Below are 16,693 nucleotides of genomic sequence, written 5' to 3'. Positions count from 1 at the left end.
AAGACCCATTGCATACAACATTTATATAGGCTAGAAATAAAAATCCAAGTATCCTTTTTTAAAATAGTTTACCCACAACTTTTTTCAGCATATGATGCCATTTCGGCTGTGATTCGCTTGATAAGGCCATCACAGCCGAAACATGTTGTGAGTGAACTAATTTAAAATAGGGTACTTGGATTTTTATTCAAGAGCTGCCCTAACGGAAAAAAAACATTTATATAAGTTGATTTATTGATATAATGATTCACATTGATTTAAGAGTATGAATCGGTCAGAATTTTTATGAAAAATCAACCATTTACAATTTACATATTTTTATTAGATATATACTACCTTCAACTTATGTTACAAATTTTATTGAACCTCTCTTTTACTTTGATCAGGCTCCATGTAATTAACACCTTCAATTTTCAACTCGGGAATAGCTTCTTCGAGCTCAAGACACGAGAGCTGAAACTCCAACGAATCAGCAATATTCTCTACTTTGAGCACTTTCAATTTTTCCATTCTATACAAACACGTCAAACCTCTGTAGGTGACTTTTCTACAGTTGCTGATGTCCAAATACTCCAACGATCCTTTAGCTCACAGGATATTCTATCGAGACACCAGTCGTTGAAATGAGGGTTGTCGTTTAGTGATAACCAACGCAATCGCGCCAGTCCTTTGAAATTCTCGAAGGCCTCGTAGATAAGTTGCATGCCTTGTGCGTCGACCGCCTCCAAGAACATGGTCGGATCGAACGATTTCGGAAGATTTTCGTAGTAGTCTTCATTTTTGACGGTTTTTATCCAGTGGTTATGGCCGTAGAACTTGACTCGCCCGCCTCTGTAAACGATGAAATGAGCGACAGCCAGATCGTTCCCTAATGTCTCATGACGATCCTCCCTGTAGCGCTGCGTTTCGATCATATTATATTTCTTCATCTCTTTCAGCCACATCTGCATGTTTTCAAACGTAAAGTCGTCAGCCAATAGTAATCTTCTCGGCTGGTCATCTTTTCTCCGACTGAACGCTTTGAAGAGTTTCGAGAAAGTGGTCTCCTGTTCATTATAGTCTCTTGCCCATTTCATTTTTTCGAATGCTATCTCCAGCTCAGTAGGTATGGGGTTTTTATTCACTTCCATGTCCCTTGCCTTGTAGAAGCGACTGCCTACAGCTGCAACAAACAAACAGTCGTCAGTTACCCTGAATTGTGACCTGAAAATCATTTTACTATATGGGAGTGACTCAGATCTGCGAGTACCCATTCCTGACAAACTGAAACAAGTGGGACGTTGTGACGATTAGTTTGTAAGTTCTCCTAATAGTTACTAAATAAAGTAACATGGTAACTGTAGTTCTCATAGCATCACGTTTACGACAGTAAAACAGTAAAAGAGTATCTCACTATAGCTATAACAACATATTTCCAAAATAAACTTGAATCAGCACACTCAGTTTACACTTATTTTTCTCATTGATTGATTTATTATAATTCGAGAATGGATGTTCTCTCGAAATTTGGTAAACTAAAAAGAATATAGGATGTACAAGATAAAAGTTTTTCAATTTGAGTGGAAATTTCGTTCACTTGAGGGCGGTGAGAGACTTGAGAGAATACATCATAGAGTAACAGCGCTCAGACTGCCCTAGAAACAGAATTTATAGTGTATAGTGAAAAAACATTCCCTGGGGCCAAATATGATCCCACCAAACCAGTTAAGGGTTTATATTTATCCAAAATGTTTCTTATGAATTGGGCAATTGATCATCTTAAAAAAGGCATAGATCATCACTTTTAATATGTTTGTCCTTGCAGATGAATCGGGAAAGACATCTACAATTATCATACTAAAAACAGACAGAATATTGATCAAATTAAGTATTGAAATATACTGTGCTGTGTACTGTAGTACATGACTTACCTGAGATTTGTTTCCATACTCTTGGTTTAAAAACATTCATTTTTATCAACAATTATTTTACTATTGAAAAATGGGGAAAAGGCTAAGTATTTTCATATTAAGTATTTAAAATAACTGAACAAACAATCATAATATAGATATTCTGTGGCTCAATAATAATATCTTGTGCCTTGAGCTTGAGTGAAGAAAGATGTAATCCTAACCTCAACGTCCTCAATTTACAATTTCTATAGACAAGAAATATCACAAACAGCTGATTTTGATTTGTTGTTCCCGTTTCTACTTATAAGTTCCGGTTTCTGATAACGTGATGTGATAACATAAACATAACCTATCAACAACTCTCAAGCTCTCAACCTCTGTTTTCTGTTTTGACTTTTGAATTCTTGAAAGATTTTATTTTATTATTCCTTGATTTTTATATCTAATTGTTTGTAATGATAATGAAAATTGGACATAATTCCTTAATTATCAATATTGATTTCATTAATTTGTTGCTTGTTATGTAACTATCGATTTCAGACCAGGGAAGACAAGTTTTAAAAATTTCCACCAAAGTAATTTAGAGTTGAAAGTGGACAAAAATAATATTATTAGGCAAGAATTATTTCTCTTTTAAACTTTTGTTAAATCTACTAATTTAGTGCTTAACAAGTTTTTGTAAGGTTGATTTTAGCTCCTATTGTTTTAGTGTGGGTTTAGAATCAAAAATGAAATCTATTTTGATCACTGGTTGTAACAGGGGTATCGGTTTAGGATTTGTACAGCATTTACTTAAATCCGCAAATACAGCAACATCAAATATATTTGCAACATGTCGAAATCCTCAACAAGCAAAAGTAAGTATTCTAACTTATACCTTAAATAAAAAGTAAGTTACTCAAATATATTAATACCCTATCGCAGTATAGTCAACGTTCAAAACTAGCGTTAGTATTGTATTATAAATAGAATATAATATCCCACGCTATATTCCTTCTAACCTTTTATTTAGACTACCTATTTGTTTTGGTTTTTCTGTTTTTAATTTAAGTCATGAAAGTCATATATTCTAGAGTAGAACTTTTGTCCTGTAGCATAAACTGTTAGCTTAATCTAACTTACTCAGATCTTGTTTGAATTTTTTCTAATTTTATATCAAGTGATTTTTTTATGTAGCCTATCTAGTAGAGGAATTTAATATTTATTACTGTTTAATACCTTCTGCTTCATCCATTACCCACAATTGTGGGATCGATGGCGTCAAAAACATCAAAACACATAGGCCCACTGTACTATGTAGTTCTGATGGCAGTGATCTAGTGATCGCGCTTTCAGTAAAAATTCAAATTATCACCCATAAATTGATTTACACTGTGATATGCCTTGTCACACAGTAGCTTCCGGACGGTTCTCCTGAAGGCGGCCTCATCCAATTGCTTCACACTATTAGGCAGCTCGTTGTAGAATCTCAGGGTAGAAATCCTATAACTGGCCTGTGATCGGTGGAGGCGTCTCCTGGGGACATCCAACAGCTCACTGCGCCTAGTGGATGTCATTACGGGCAGCTTGAGTCTGCTGTATCTTCTTGACATATACCAAACTCAGAAGGATGTAATCGCTGATGACCGTTGTAGTATGCGGAGATGGTACATAGGCTGAAAGCATGGGAGAGCATAGTGCAGTGTGTCATGCTCTTACAGCAAAGTCAGTACACCGAGGCGAGCAAAGATGGGCTTACAGTGGTCGCTGCCTGTTATAAATCTTACAGCCCTCTTTAGCAGCCTCAGGACATCAGCAGCCCCTCCCGAATGACACCACAGGAGCAATCCATAAGTGATGTGGCAATGGAAGAGAGAGTGATACATCATTACCAGATACCTCTCCGTCACCAGGCCCCTCATCTTGAGCAGCAGGAAGCGAATGCGGGAGAGTCGGCTGGTTACCTGCTGTATATGACTGTTCCAGCTAGTTTGCAATCCAAGACAAACCCAGCAGCTTTACTGGTTTATGAGAGTCACGCAGTTCTCGTGACAAGCTGCAGATGATGCTTTGAGTCTTGTCCTCCTTCAGCTGGAATCGATTAGCCAAGAACCATGAAGTGGCAGATGGAAGATGCTCCTGCCGAATGACCCCACAGGAGCAATCCATAAGTGATGAGGCAATGGCAACGCAGACGCCTTTAAAACCCGCTCAAGCTCAGCACCCGACGACAACAGAGATGCATCATCCGCAAACATCAGAGATGAACCATGGTTGTCGAGCTCATTTATCATGACTAGGAACAAAGTAGGCCCCAGCACCGATCCCTGAGGAACACCAAAAGCCACCGGAAGAATCTGGAAGCTTGCACCAATGAGGGAGACAAGCTGAGTCCTTCCAGATAGGTATGAGCCCAAGATGGAAAGGTCCGAGTCCCTTAGACCATAGAAACTCGGTTTTCCAAGTGGAATGCCATGGTCCACACAGTCGAAAGCTTGGCTCAGATCACACAGAGCCAGTGCAAGAGACTCACCTTTCTCGAAGGCAGCATCAATCCGCTCAGTGGTCGACTGTTGATCTCCCAACTGGGAAGCCTAAATGCATGTTGGAGAACAGACCATTCTCCTTGAAGCTGAGGCTTGATCACTGCCTCATTTATAAATCATTCAACTATTTACTATTCCATTTGATAATATTTTTGGCCGATTATCCAAATTTCAATTCGGATTGCCAAGTTGAAATATTTTTGTACGGGGACACACCAGCCTTGCTAGTATTGGTGAAGAGGAATTTACGTATAATTTGAGGTAATGGGATTGCAAGTAGCTCAAATATTTTTGGTTTAAATTCTAGACTCATGTTTTTTTTGCAGGAATTAACAGATCTAGCACAGAAACACGGCAATCTCAAGATACTTCAGCTTGGTGAGTGCATTAGTTATGCGAAATTTCCTGGAATTTAAGATCGAGGAAATATTTCCAGAAAATTTGAGGGAAATATTCCTAAAATTCACAGTATTTTTATCAAACAAAGTGGCAGTCACAAGTTTTTGATAATCAGTTATAAGTCATAAGAAATCTATTGGAATAAATAACTATAACTGTAAGAAGTACAAATAATTGAGTCATCTCAGTTCAAAGAATTCAGTAATTTCAGGTCATAGAATGATCATTTGATGATAGGTGTATCGGTGTATGGAGGAATGATCACTCATTCCCAACCATTTAATTTTGTACCAATATTTAATTATCGTGCTACTTTTATAGTTTTAAATCTGCTATATTTTAAATGTCTGCCTGTCAGGTATCCATAGTCATTAAAATCTTGGATAAAAGCACAGATCTAACCTTGCATCTCACTTAGTTTATGTTTACTTATTCTATGAAATAAGTTACTTTGTCTTGTATTGCAAATTAATAGAATAATGATGTTAATAATGAACCATATATTATTTTGAAGGAAGAGACAAATATCTTGAAATTCACTAGACTGTAGTCAAGACAAGACATTATTTATTTTGTCTAGTCACAAACAAGGATAGTATACATATACTATTCTTGAGTCTCAAGTTCTTTCATGAGCTTCGCTTTTATACAAATTATTAATACTTCTGTGTAAGTATAAAAGAGACCTAGAATGAAAAATTCTTTTGTGATTTACATATCCATATCAATTTCCATAATTGAAAAATACATATAGGCTACATTAGTAAGATTTTTCAGAGTGTATGAGAGCCATTAATATTTTTCCACTGTAAATAAAATCAAGAATCTGTCGAGGAAATGCCTATATGTATCTTAAAAACTAATGAATTATAAAGTCAATTATTTATCTAGTTGTGGAAAACATATTAATACAGAATTAATGTTTTTGTAGATGTGAAAGACTTTGACAGCTACAAGGATGTTGTAAAGCAAGTGCAAGATGTGGTTGGGGATGCTGGTCTCAATTTGTTGGTCAACAACGCCGGAGTTTCATCGAAATTCACCAGAGTCAATTTGGTTAAAGCCGACCAGATGACTGACAATTTTCTAGTCAATAGTGTTGCTCCACTCATGCTTACAAAGGTAATGAAATGAATAATTTCTCTAAGCAATATTTGATAATATTATACGAAAGTAGGTGGGTACTCTTGTTGTATGTAAGCTATGGAAGTAAATTATGTATGCTAGTACGCTTCTAGTGGAAATATTCTTACTTTTTCCTGGCAATATGATGTCCAGTGCCTACTTGAGCGTGTGCAATGGAAGGGATTATGATGAGAGATGAATGGACCTACAGATTCAGGTGGATACCGAATCATCATTAACTGACTTTGAATCTCTTGTCTGTGTTTTTCTTCTTACCAATCAATCCACTGTGTCCAATTTTTTTTAATAGTTTAATGTGATTGATACAAATCGATGCAATTATTATAATGTTGTATGTTTATTTATGTTCACATCCACATTTCTTCATGCTTATGCAATAATTTTCAGATTCTTGTAAACTCCTTGCAGGGTGTCGAAAATCTCATTTATACCCTTCGATACAGCATTCTCCCATCTCCTAACTTTTTCCAAAACTTCTTCAAAATTTTTCTCAGCTATGGCTTTATACAATACATTGTATGCATATATATCACTTTCAGGAACCACCACATATCTTTGCGCAAACTCAATACTGGCCACCAAGTATTCTTTTACATCCAACTCAAAGTCTTTATTGGTTTCAAGTTGTTCGAATTTAACGACTATTTTCTATTTCCTGAACCCTCAAAACACTAGAATTAAGACTTCATTATTGACCAGATCGAAATCTGTGGACCTCAGGATCTCGCAGGATCCCCCTTTGAAGATATTTCCAGTGTGAAAATTGGAATGAGTTGATTATTAATTATGAAAAAAGGATGAATACTGGGGCAAAATTTCATATTTTCATTCATTCCATAGAAAATTGTAGTATTAGTAGTCCTAATTCAAACACAGTGTTTCTAGCTATTACCATAGAGAAACAATAGCGTAAGTAGATATCCCATGGCATAGGGCGTTTATGTCGCAACTTCTACTGTTAACTCAAGCCGATTACTGTCTATTATTGTCGATTTTTACTGTTTTGGCCTGGTGAGAGTGTATGAACGGCACAATAAAAGAGACTACCAGCGTCACACAACTTCACGGGAAAGAACTACGTGGACTATCGGCTTGAGATAACAGTAAAAGTTGCGAAATGAACGCCCTATACCATGGTATATCTACTTATGCGATTGTTTCTCGATGATATTACGGAGAGGAGAGTAGGTAAAAGTAGTTTCATCTAGAAGCGATTTGACGGAGAGCATTGGTGCATTATTCTATGTGGAAACGTTAATAGGAAAACACACCTTTATAGGGAAACTAGCCGTCAGGCTCGCTTCGCTCGCCATATCTGTCTAGCCAGGGGGCTCCGCTCCCTGGACCCCCGACTGGATCGTCCAAAAATAAGATAGAGTGAGCTCGCTTCGCTCGCCTGCATTTTTCATTTGAGCATGCTTCATTCCATCAGAAAGTCAAATTACTGAGAAAAACGTTGGAAAAACGCTGATTATGGGCGTATCTTTGATGAAATTTTAAAGTCACCTCATCACAAAATTCTTAGACCCTAGCTAAACCTCTGTACCAAATTTGAACATTTTCTGTCTATTACTTGATGAAAGAACTGAGAAAACGCAAAAAACGCTGGAAAAACGCTAATTTTGGGCGTATCTTTGGCGTTATTTCAAATTCCTCCTAACACAACATTATTACACCCTAGCTGAGCTTCTGTACTAAATTTGAACATTTTCTGTTCATTTGTTCTCGATAAAGCTGAGAAAACGCTAAAAACGCTGAAAAAACTCAGATTCTGGGCGTATCTTACGCCCAGAATCTGAGTTTTTTCAGCGTTTTTAGCGTTTTCTCAGCTTTATCGAGAACAAATGAACAGAAAATGTTCAAATTTAGTACAGAAGCTCAGCTAGGGTGTAATAATGTTGTGTTAGGAGGAATTTGAAATAACGCCAAAGATACGCCCAAAATTAGCGTTTTTCCAGCGTTTTTTGCGTTTTCTCAGTTCTTTCATCAAGTAATAGACAGAAAATGTTCAAATTTGGTACAGAGGTTTAGCTTGGGTCTAAGAATTTTGTGATGAGGTGACTTTAAAATTTCATCAAAGATACGCCCATAATCAGCGTTTTTCCAACGTTTTTCTCAGTAATTTGACTTTCTGATGGAATGAAGCATGCTCAAATGAAAAATGCAGGCGAGCGAAGCGAGCTCACTTTATCTTATTTTTGGACGATCCAGTCGGGGGTCCAGGGAGCGGAGCCCCCTGGCTAGACAGATATGGCGAGCGAAGCGAGCCTGACGGCTAGTTTCCCTATAAAGGTGTGTTTTCCTATTAACGTTTCCACATAGAATAATGCACCAATGCTCTCCGTCAAATCGCTTCTAGATGAAACTACTTTTACCTACTCTTCTCTCCGTAATATCATCGAGAAACAATCGCATAAGTAGATATACCATGGTATCGGGCGTTTATTTCGCAACTTTTACTGTTATCTCAAGCCGATAGTCCACGTAGTTCTTTCCCGTGAAGTTGTGTGACGCTGGTAGTCTCTTTTATTGTGCCGTTCATACACTCTCACCAGGCCAAAACAGTAAAAATCGACAATAATAGACAGTAATCGGCTTGAGTTAACAGTAGAAGTTGCGACATAAACGCCCTATGCCATGGGATATCTACTTACGCTATTGTTTCTCTATGGTAATAGCTAGAAACACTGTGTTTGAATTAGGACTACTAATAGTACTACAATTTTCCATGGAATGAATGAAAATATGAAATTTTGCCCCTGTATTCATCCTTTTTTCATCATTAATAATCAACTCATTCCAATTTTCACACTGGAAATATCTTCAAAGGGGATCCTGCGAGATCCTGAGGTCCACAGATTTCGATCTGGTCAATAATGAAGTCTTAATTCTAGTGTTTTGAGGGTTCAGGAAATAGAAAATAGTCGTTAAATTGGCCTCGAAAATCGTCGAGTACTAAAAAAGTCATAAGTCAATTTTCGTGAAACTTATGACTTTTTTAGTACTCGACGATTTTCGAGGCCAATTTAACGACTATTTTCTATTTCCTGAACCCTCAAAACACTAGAATTAAGACTTCATTATTGACCAGATCGAAATCTGTGGACCTCAGGATCTCGCAGGATCCCCCTTTGAAGATATTTCCAGTGTGAAAATTGGAATGAGTTGATTATTAATGATGAAAAAAGGATGAATACTGGGGCAAAATTTCATATTTTCATTCATTCCATAGAAAATTGTAGTATTAGTAGTCCTAATTCAAACACAGTGTTTCTAGCTATTACCATAGAGAAACAATAGCGTAAGTAGATATCCCATGGCATAGGGCGTTTATGTCGCAACTTCTACTGTTAACTCAAGCCGATTACTGTCTATTATTGTCGATTTTTACTGTTTTGGCCTGGTGAGAGTGTATGAACGGCACAATAAAAGAGACTACCAGCGTCACACAGCTTCACGCGAAAGAACTACATGGACTATCGGCTTGAGATAACAGTAAAAGTTGCGAAATAAACGCCCGATACCATGGTATATCTACTTATGCGATTGTTTCTCGATGATATTACGGAGAGAAGAGTAGGTAAAAGTAGTTTCACCTAGAAGCGATTTGACGGAGAGCATTGGTGCATTATTCTATGTGGAAACGTTAATAGGAAAACACACCTTTATAGGGAAACTAGCCGTCAGGCTCGCTTCGCTCGCCATATCTGTCTAGCCAGGGGGCTACTATCCTTACAGGTGTAGCAAGGTAAATTGCAATTATTGTACTGTACATTATCATTTCATAATATACAGAGTGTTCTGAAAAAGGTGCCCATAAGTCAGGGCGTGATTCCTCACATCAAAAGAAGAAAAAAGTTCTAATTAACATAGGTCCGAAAATGCTTGGTTACCAAATTATTACCAGGGGCACACCGACGCGAATATATTGCGAAGTTTTGTTGCGGTGCGAATTCAATTCGGAGAACTTGCCGTGCGGAAATTTAATACCATTGCGGTGTATGTGCTGGCGCAAACCAATACGTTGCGAAATATTCGCAACTTTTGCTACATGCAGCATTTGAAGCGCTTTTTCGCGTTGCGAATTTTGTGGCGAGCTCTGGAACTACACTAGTTTCGTCTGCCTTGTGAACAGTAACATACATTGCACGACCACAAGTAGGAAAATAGCGAACACAGAACAATTGTTGGAGATTATTTATACCTATCCAATATTGTATGATCTTAGTCATGCAGATTATAAAAATATAAGGATAGCTGCCTATCCTTCCTCAATTGTGGTACAAGAGTATGGTATTCTCCAAATTGAAGTTATCTTTATTAATGACATGCTCCCACATTTTTTGGCCTTTCATCTTTTTCAGAGTCTGCCGCCACAGCAAGTAATAGTAGGGCTTATGATGATATCATGATGAACTTCAGTAAATTGAGATGAAGTAACCTACAGTAGTACCGTCAATTTTAGATGATAAAAGTGCTGAACTGTTTGGTTAGGACAACTCGAATATTCCCGTGCTCCACATTGCGATTATTTCGCTTCCCAGTGTGCGTGCCCCAGCTTTGCAAATATTTCACAACGAAAAATTCGTTTGGAAACCGCATTCTTGAATTTGTACGCATCGGTGTGCGCATACCTTATACAGGGTAAAAGATTTCGTCTGAATTTCAGTTCCCCTGCTGAAACAAAGCCCTACGGGTATTTGTTGGCTGTTAATTAAGATGTGAAGTAACCTAATTTTTCAATGAAGTGAAAAATTGAATAAAACCGTTTCCAGTAATGTTTAAGATATGTGACGTAATACGCGAAACTTGGTCCTTTAAGGTTTGAAGCAGATTTACTATGTTAAATGTACAATAATCACAAAATATATTTTTTTACTGAACTTGTAAGAAATTTAATTTTGAAGAGAAAGGTGTAAATAAATGTGTCTATAATAGACAAATGCAACCTTTAAAAAAATAATCCTTAATAACATACGATAAGCATGAAAAATTGACAAAATCTGTTGAGCTCTACCTGTATAAAGCACCAACAAGTAAAGTGTTGTAAATCGAATTTTGTATGCATTAATGAACACAAAGTCAGCCATTTTGAACTTGTGTTATAAAATGTTGGTAATAATTATTATGAAATTTAATAATGGATATAAGTATATAATTTTCATGAAAGTTATAACAAAAACATTTTCTGATAATTTAGGAATGTCTGCCTTGTTCATAAATACATGCAACAATTGGTTCTACCTCACTGTTGTTTAGGGAGTATCCCTGAAATAATATTGATTATCTCCGTTGAATTGTTCATTTCAAGTTCATTCAGAGTATAAGGCCTATTCATAGTTATTGAACCCCTTGATATAACCCCACAGAAAAAAATCTGTAGGCGTTGAATACTGGTAAAAAATTGTTCAAGAAGGAACACTCGTTGTTCATGGCAAAACGACGTGCTTAAATTATCATACACAAGATAATACTGCAGACCTGTTGTAACCTGTACACATTGAATAACTTTGCATATGTTTTTGTACATAAATAGTGATGTTATCTTGGTATAGTCACATACAGAATATGAGAACATATATGGTTTCTAATATGTTTGGTTCTGAAGCATCTAAATTTAAAAATCTACTTTGTGAAAATAATTGAGGACTGAAAATTTTGTGAAGTGAACAACTACAAGACTTGACCTATTTCGGATTATGTGTAGCCTTATCTAAATTTGGGAGAGGAATAGCACAAGGTTACCTTATTTTTCTCTCCCTATCATTTTGATGATGTGCTTATTGTATGAATCAATCAATCAATCAATAAAACCCTACTTTCTCCTGGCATGTTCATTTGTATGTGCGCAACATTATAAACCCTCTGTATATCAGGGTTGAAAGTTATATGGACGTTTCAAGGGACTGCAGAAAAATACAACAGGGAATGTACTATAATGGGGTGTACTATATCGAGATTCCTCCACTGTATCCTGAAAATTATGTCATTCGATAATTGTTATATATCAGATGAGCCTGACCAGTGATATCGACAAATTATCTTGAAATAGTAGCACCAACGATTGTTCGCAAAATTCCTCTATTGAGGTTATAGATTGGATGGTTATCCAAGTGAATTAACTAGTAGTTCTGTGGACAGTAGACCTCACGCAGTATTCTCATCCACAAGTACCTGATTGAAACTATAGACCTTATGGAAATACAGCAATATACTGGCTTCTCCACACACTGTGTAATCACTTGTCAGCTGATTTATGATGAATAATTCTATAGTCTGATTTTTACTCTAATATTAACGTATGAAGGAGGCTCCTTTTTCCTTTTTATTATCCTTGAAATGCAAAATTTTCAAAAACCTTGTATATACGTCGACGCGCAGTTTAAAAAGGAACATACCTGTCAAATTTCATGAAAATCTATTTCCGCATTTCGCCGTAAATGCGCAACATATAAACATTTAAACATTAAGAGAAATGCCAAACCGTCGACTTGAATCTTAGACCTCACTTCGCTCGGTCAATTATGGTATTTGACTCTTTTGTTATCTTATAGCTGTGAATTGTTTTTTAACCAATCAATCATGCATTATAAAGAACTGATTATTATATTATATTCAGCACTATTTCTATTCAGTAAAGTAAATTATTGCTATTTTCATTTTAGGCTTCTCTAAATGCCATCACACGGTCGTTGAGCTTTGATTTGAAAGAAGATAAGGTACTTGTTGTGAGCATTCACCCAGGCTGGATCAAGACGGACATGGGCGGCAAGCAAGCGCCTTTGGAAATCGACCAAGCTGTTCCTCAAATCATACAGCTATTCAACACCATGTCACAATCGCACAATGGTGGATTTTATCAGTACGATGGAAAACAGTTGCCTTGGTAGTTTTACATAGATTTATAGATGTGTATTATGTGTCAAATATTTTGTAAATATTTCCGTCAAAATATACAGTTTTTGTTTCGTCTTTTTCTCTTTAGGGCTACTTTAGTGATTACTAACTTGTTGTGATTGAATAATTTTAGAAATGGTACGTAGATTTCCATTTTTATTCATAGTTATTGTTTCATATATTATTTTTTATAGTGAGTGTTCTATAGGAGCCAAAGTAGATATATTATAATTTATATTTCTTATTTATTTGAATCTTCTATCAATATTCATGATACCTCCTAGAAGTACCTTAATTTATTGTAGTTTTAAGATATATGAAGGCCTATCAGAAAGACCATAAAAAACGTATTTTTCGATAAAATTGAAAAGAGAAGAATGTGACTGTTCAATTGTGTGGGTTGGGTTTGAACAGATGAGAAAATCTGGGGCGCTGGCATTAGTGTGTAAACGGCCATTTTGTGGTTGAGCTCTTGTGCTTGTGTTTGTGAGGTCCACGTTTAGTCCAGTCAAATGGTCGTTTTTCAGGAAACAGCCCCGAAAGAATTTTCCTTGTCGGTTTTATATGTATTTCGGGGCGCTGAATCCGAATCTGGAATTTGTTGACATGCCAGAGGATGGCTTCACCCCTAAAATGCCCTAAAATTTTGGGACTTTTTCCACTTCCATAAACAATACTTCCGATTTCAATACCATTCTAAAGTTACAGCCGATTGAAAAAGTGGCGATTTCTATTTATGTTTTCGCAATTTTGCTGTTAATCGAGTGCTTCTAAAACGAGTCTGATACATGATATAACTTGTAAATGGTCTCAAATTGAAAATAATCTCATGCTCCATAAGCTTACTTACTTACTAAAATTTCAATATACAAATTGGCCATTTTTTTGTGTATTGGAAGTACACTCAAGAATAAATTTTTCATTTTTGCATCAAATTCAACTTATGATACATTTTTTCTAACCGCCTTGACGAGCTAAGAAGAATGAGCTGTACGAGAAGATCCTATCAATGTGTCAAAAGTTGAATGTATGAAATTTTTATTCTTGAGGTGTTTTTATAAGCACCTCCCCACTAGAAAATCCTGAAATTATGTGCATCTAACGGGCGATTCTGATAGAACATAACCTTTTTCCAACAATGTGATCCAAAATATTGATTTGATCAGTTAGGAAGGCCTCAAAAGCTATTACAATAGAGAATTTGTATTTTGGCCGTAGGACATAATTAAATTTTCGCTAGTACTCCCCTCCCCCTATATTAAATTCCACAATTTCTGAGGAAAATTATTTAGAATCAATTGTACTTTCACGTGATATGTGATTTATCATCATTACTCCAAGTTGTATAGAGTGAAAGTAGTGTTTCCAGAATTTTCAAAAATACCCTTTTTTTGAAAATCAGTAGCTAATTTGAGAATCAGAAGCTTCAGTTCGACCATCTCGATCCGTTGTTAAGCTTTAAAAACTTTTATGTTAGTGACAAGTTTTGTAAAAATTTTTATAATCAACGACGACCAAATTAGGTCTGAATACAAAGAGACGCCGTCCATCCAGGAAGCTGGTCGATGACGAAGGACAGAAGTAAGGCTTAAAAACCAGAAATCGTAGAATCTTGCCCGAACACTCAATCTATTGGAAATCTTTTTGTCTTCAATTTTGTTGAATGTTTTTTTTTTCAATAACCCCGAAGTTTTCAAAATTAAATGAAAAAATTGGAAAAAGTCACAAAATTTTGGGGTTTTTAGGGGTGAAGCCGGCCTATTTGGCGTGTCAGCAAATTCCAGATTCAAATTCATCACCCCAAAATACATAATTATAGAACCGACAAGAAAAATTATTTCGGGGCTGTTTCATGAAAAATGACCATTTGACTGGACTATAGTTATACAGTAATGGCAGTGAAGAAATAAGAGACAGGATTGCAGAATCTCTATATTTGACTCCACTTTGCCTCTTAGTGTACACAGCTGTTACGCACTCAATTCATCCCATTACATTTGATCTAATATTAATTTCCATTTCATTTGATGAAATAATCAATTTCATGTCAAATAAATCACATTCATGAATAAAATATCCTTTTTCCATAGTCCAGAAAATATGCGATGTACGATGAATCACACAGAATTCAATATTCCTTCCATTTTAGGATGAATATAAGCTAAGCTAAATTTAAAAAAATGGTAAACTATTCTGCCATTCTCCAGTAGTTGATGAATGCAATATGAACAACTCTCTTTCATGAGGTGAATAATTTTTTTCCAACATTTTCCAGTTTCTCAATGATAGGGGAGTGATAATTATTTGTAGCCTATAGGTATTCTAAGGAGCCATTATCTACAACTGGTACCAATCAATTACACTTCAACTCCAAACTACCGTTTTAATACCAGTACACATAATTTTTATCTCAGAGTGACGTGTTTATTACAGCTGGTAACTTGAGATGTTGAATCATATTATCACAATATGATCTTGAATCATGCCATTGCTTACTTTACTCTATCTATAGTAGGCTATGATCATGCTCATCTTTCCGTTCTTTGGCAGCCGCTCGGCCGACAATTTCGAAAACATAGGTCTGTAAAATTGTTTCCCATGAGTATTATAAATGTTTTTCATGTTAAATTTTTATAAAATTTCTACATCTTAGGTTATCAATTTTCTTTTTTAAATTTTTGTAAAATAAATGTGGTTTTTATGAACTTCTAATGACTCGCAAAATGTATCTTTATTAGAATTTTTAACTTTTGGCATAAAATCTTAAACAATAGCAAAATTAGTGGCATCCCGACACATACCTTATTCATATATAGTGGGGCCACATTCTCTTAGATCAGCAAATAATCAACCAATTATTAATACTTTGTAAATAATTGTAGCTTATATACTTTTTGTAAACATGTCTATAATTTGAATAAACTCCTCTGGTCGTGTTTTACCCTCGACCAGAGACATTATCATTATTATGTTTAGCAAGACAGCATTTCCGACAAATCATCACTCATATATTCACTAACAATGTAGTATGCCTTGCTGTTCAAGTGCTTGGATACAACTCTCTCGAACGCTCTTAAATCCAACTGTTTTACTCCTGTAGGCAGCCTATTGAAGTATCGCAATGCCAAAATCCTGAAGCACACCTGTGATCTCTGAAGGCGTACTCTGGGAATATAAATGAGCTGTCGATGTCTGGTGATATGTTCATGCACATCAGTCCAAGTCAACATGTACTGCTGGTTCTTCTTGACACATCAGACAGAGAAGTAGGAAGTGGCAGATCGTCGGACCCGACTGTCGCGCCCCCGGCAGATCACTGTTTGAATACCAAATCTAACAAAAAGCGGCTTAAAGTGTGCGCGATATTCGCTTGCGGTGATGATTCTGGCAGCCCGTTTTTTTCAGTCATGGACTGAATATACTGAAGCTTTAGTATGTCCACAACCTTTGCTGAATGACTCCACATGAGTAGGCCATAGAAAGCGTGACAGTGGATCGAAGAGCGCGTGATACATCATGACTAAATAGGCCTCAGTCACATGACCCCTCAGCTTCAGCAGCAGAAAACAAATTCTGGACAGTCTTGTGGTCACATGCTGAATATATGGCTGGCCCAGTTGAGTTTACTGTCCATTACAAAACCCAGAAGCTTGACAAGGTCTTGCCGTTCTGTCAAGTAGTTTTCAAGTCTTTAGGGGACAAACAAACACACATACATTCATTTTTATATATAGATTCATAACTGAGATCAATTTTTATTCTCATACACATCTTGGCAGATAATATGATACAAAATTCTGAACTTCAAATAAACAGAAATTAAGTTATTCGGTA

General features: G+C 36.2%; 2 protein-coding genes across 3 annotated transcripts; one reads left to right on the top strand and one right to left on the bottom strand.

The window, feature by feature from the left end:
- Positions 1 to 300: 300 nt before the first annotated feature.
- On the bottom strand, positions 301 to 2,125 carry LOC120356389 (distal membrane-arm assembly complex protein 2-like). Its single transcript, XM_039445320.1, is given in 3 exon segments — positions 301 to 590; positions 593 to 1,162; positions 1,911 to 2,125. Coding segments are annotated over 3 exon segments (843 nt in total). The 5' UTR covers positions 1,951 to 2,125; the 3' UTR covers positions 301 to 357.
- Positions 2,126 to 2,173: 48 nt separating this feature from the next.
- On the top strand, positions 2,174 to 13,000 carry LOC111058213 (C-factor). Of its 2 annotated transcripts, XM_039445321.1 has the most exons (4): positions 2,174 to 2,749; positions 4,744 to 4,795; positions 5,748 to 5,938; positions 12,628 to 13,000. In XM_039445321.1, the coding sequence occupies exons 1-4, from the start codon at positions 2,621 to 2,623 to the stop codon at positions 12,850 to 12,852; spliced, it is 597 nt and encodes a 198-aa protein (XP_039301255.1). In that variant the 5' UTR covers positions 2,174 to 2,620; the 3' UTR covers positions 12,853 to 13,000. The 2 variants fall into 2 exon arrangements, with proteins under 2 accessions (XP_039301255.1, XP_039301256.1); XM_039445322.1 differs by lacking the exon at positions 4,744 to 4,795 and having other exon boundaries at positions 2,226 to 2,749.
- The last annotated feature ends 3,693 nt before the right edge of the window (positions 13,001 to 16,693 follow it).

Source organism: Nilaparvata lugens, unplaced genomic scaffold (genome assembly GCF_014356525.2).
Source record: "Nilaparvata lugens isolate BPH unplaced genomic scaffold, ASM1435652v1 scaffold6630, whole genome shotgun sequence".
NCBI lineage: Eukaryota > Metazoa > Arthropoda > Insecta > Hemiptera > Delphacidae > Nilaparvata > Nilaparvata lugens.
The sequence above is the reverse complement of the archived record's forward strand: the minus strand, read 5'-3'. Positions and strand labels throughout refer to the sequence as shown.

Excerpts from the sequence above, each read along its gene's own strand:
- LOC111058213 (XM_039445321.1), top strand. The coding sequence starts at position 2,621 with ATGAAATCTATTTTGATCACTGGTTGTAACAGGGGTATCGGTTTAGGA. Across the intron at positions 4,796-5,747 it reads TCTCAAGATACTTCAGCTTG|ATGTGAAAGACTTTGACAGC; the intron begins GTGAGTGCATTA and ends ATGTTTTTGTAG. Across the intron at positions 5,939-12,627 it reads CTCCACTCATGCTTACAAAG|GCTTCTCTAAATGCCATCAC; the intron begins GTAATGAAATGA and ends TTTTCATTTTAG.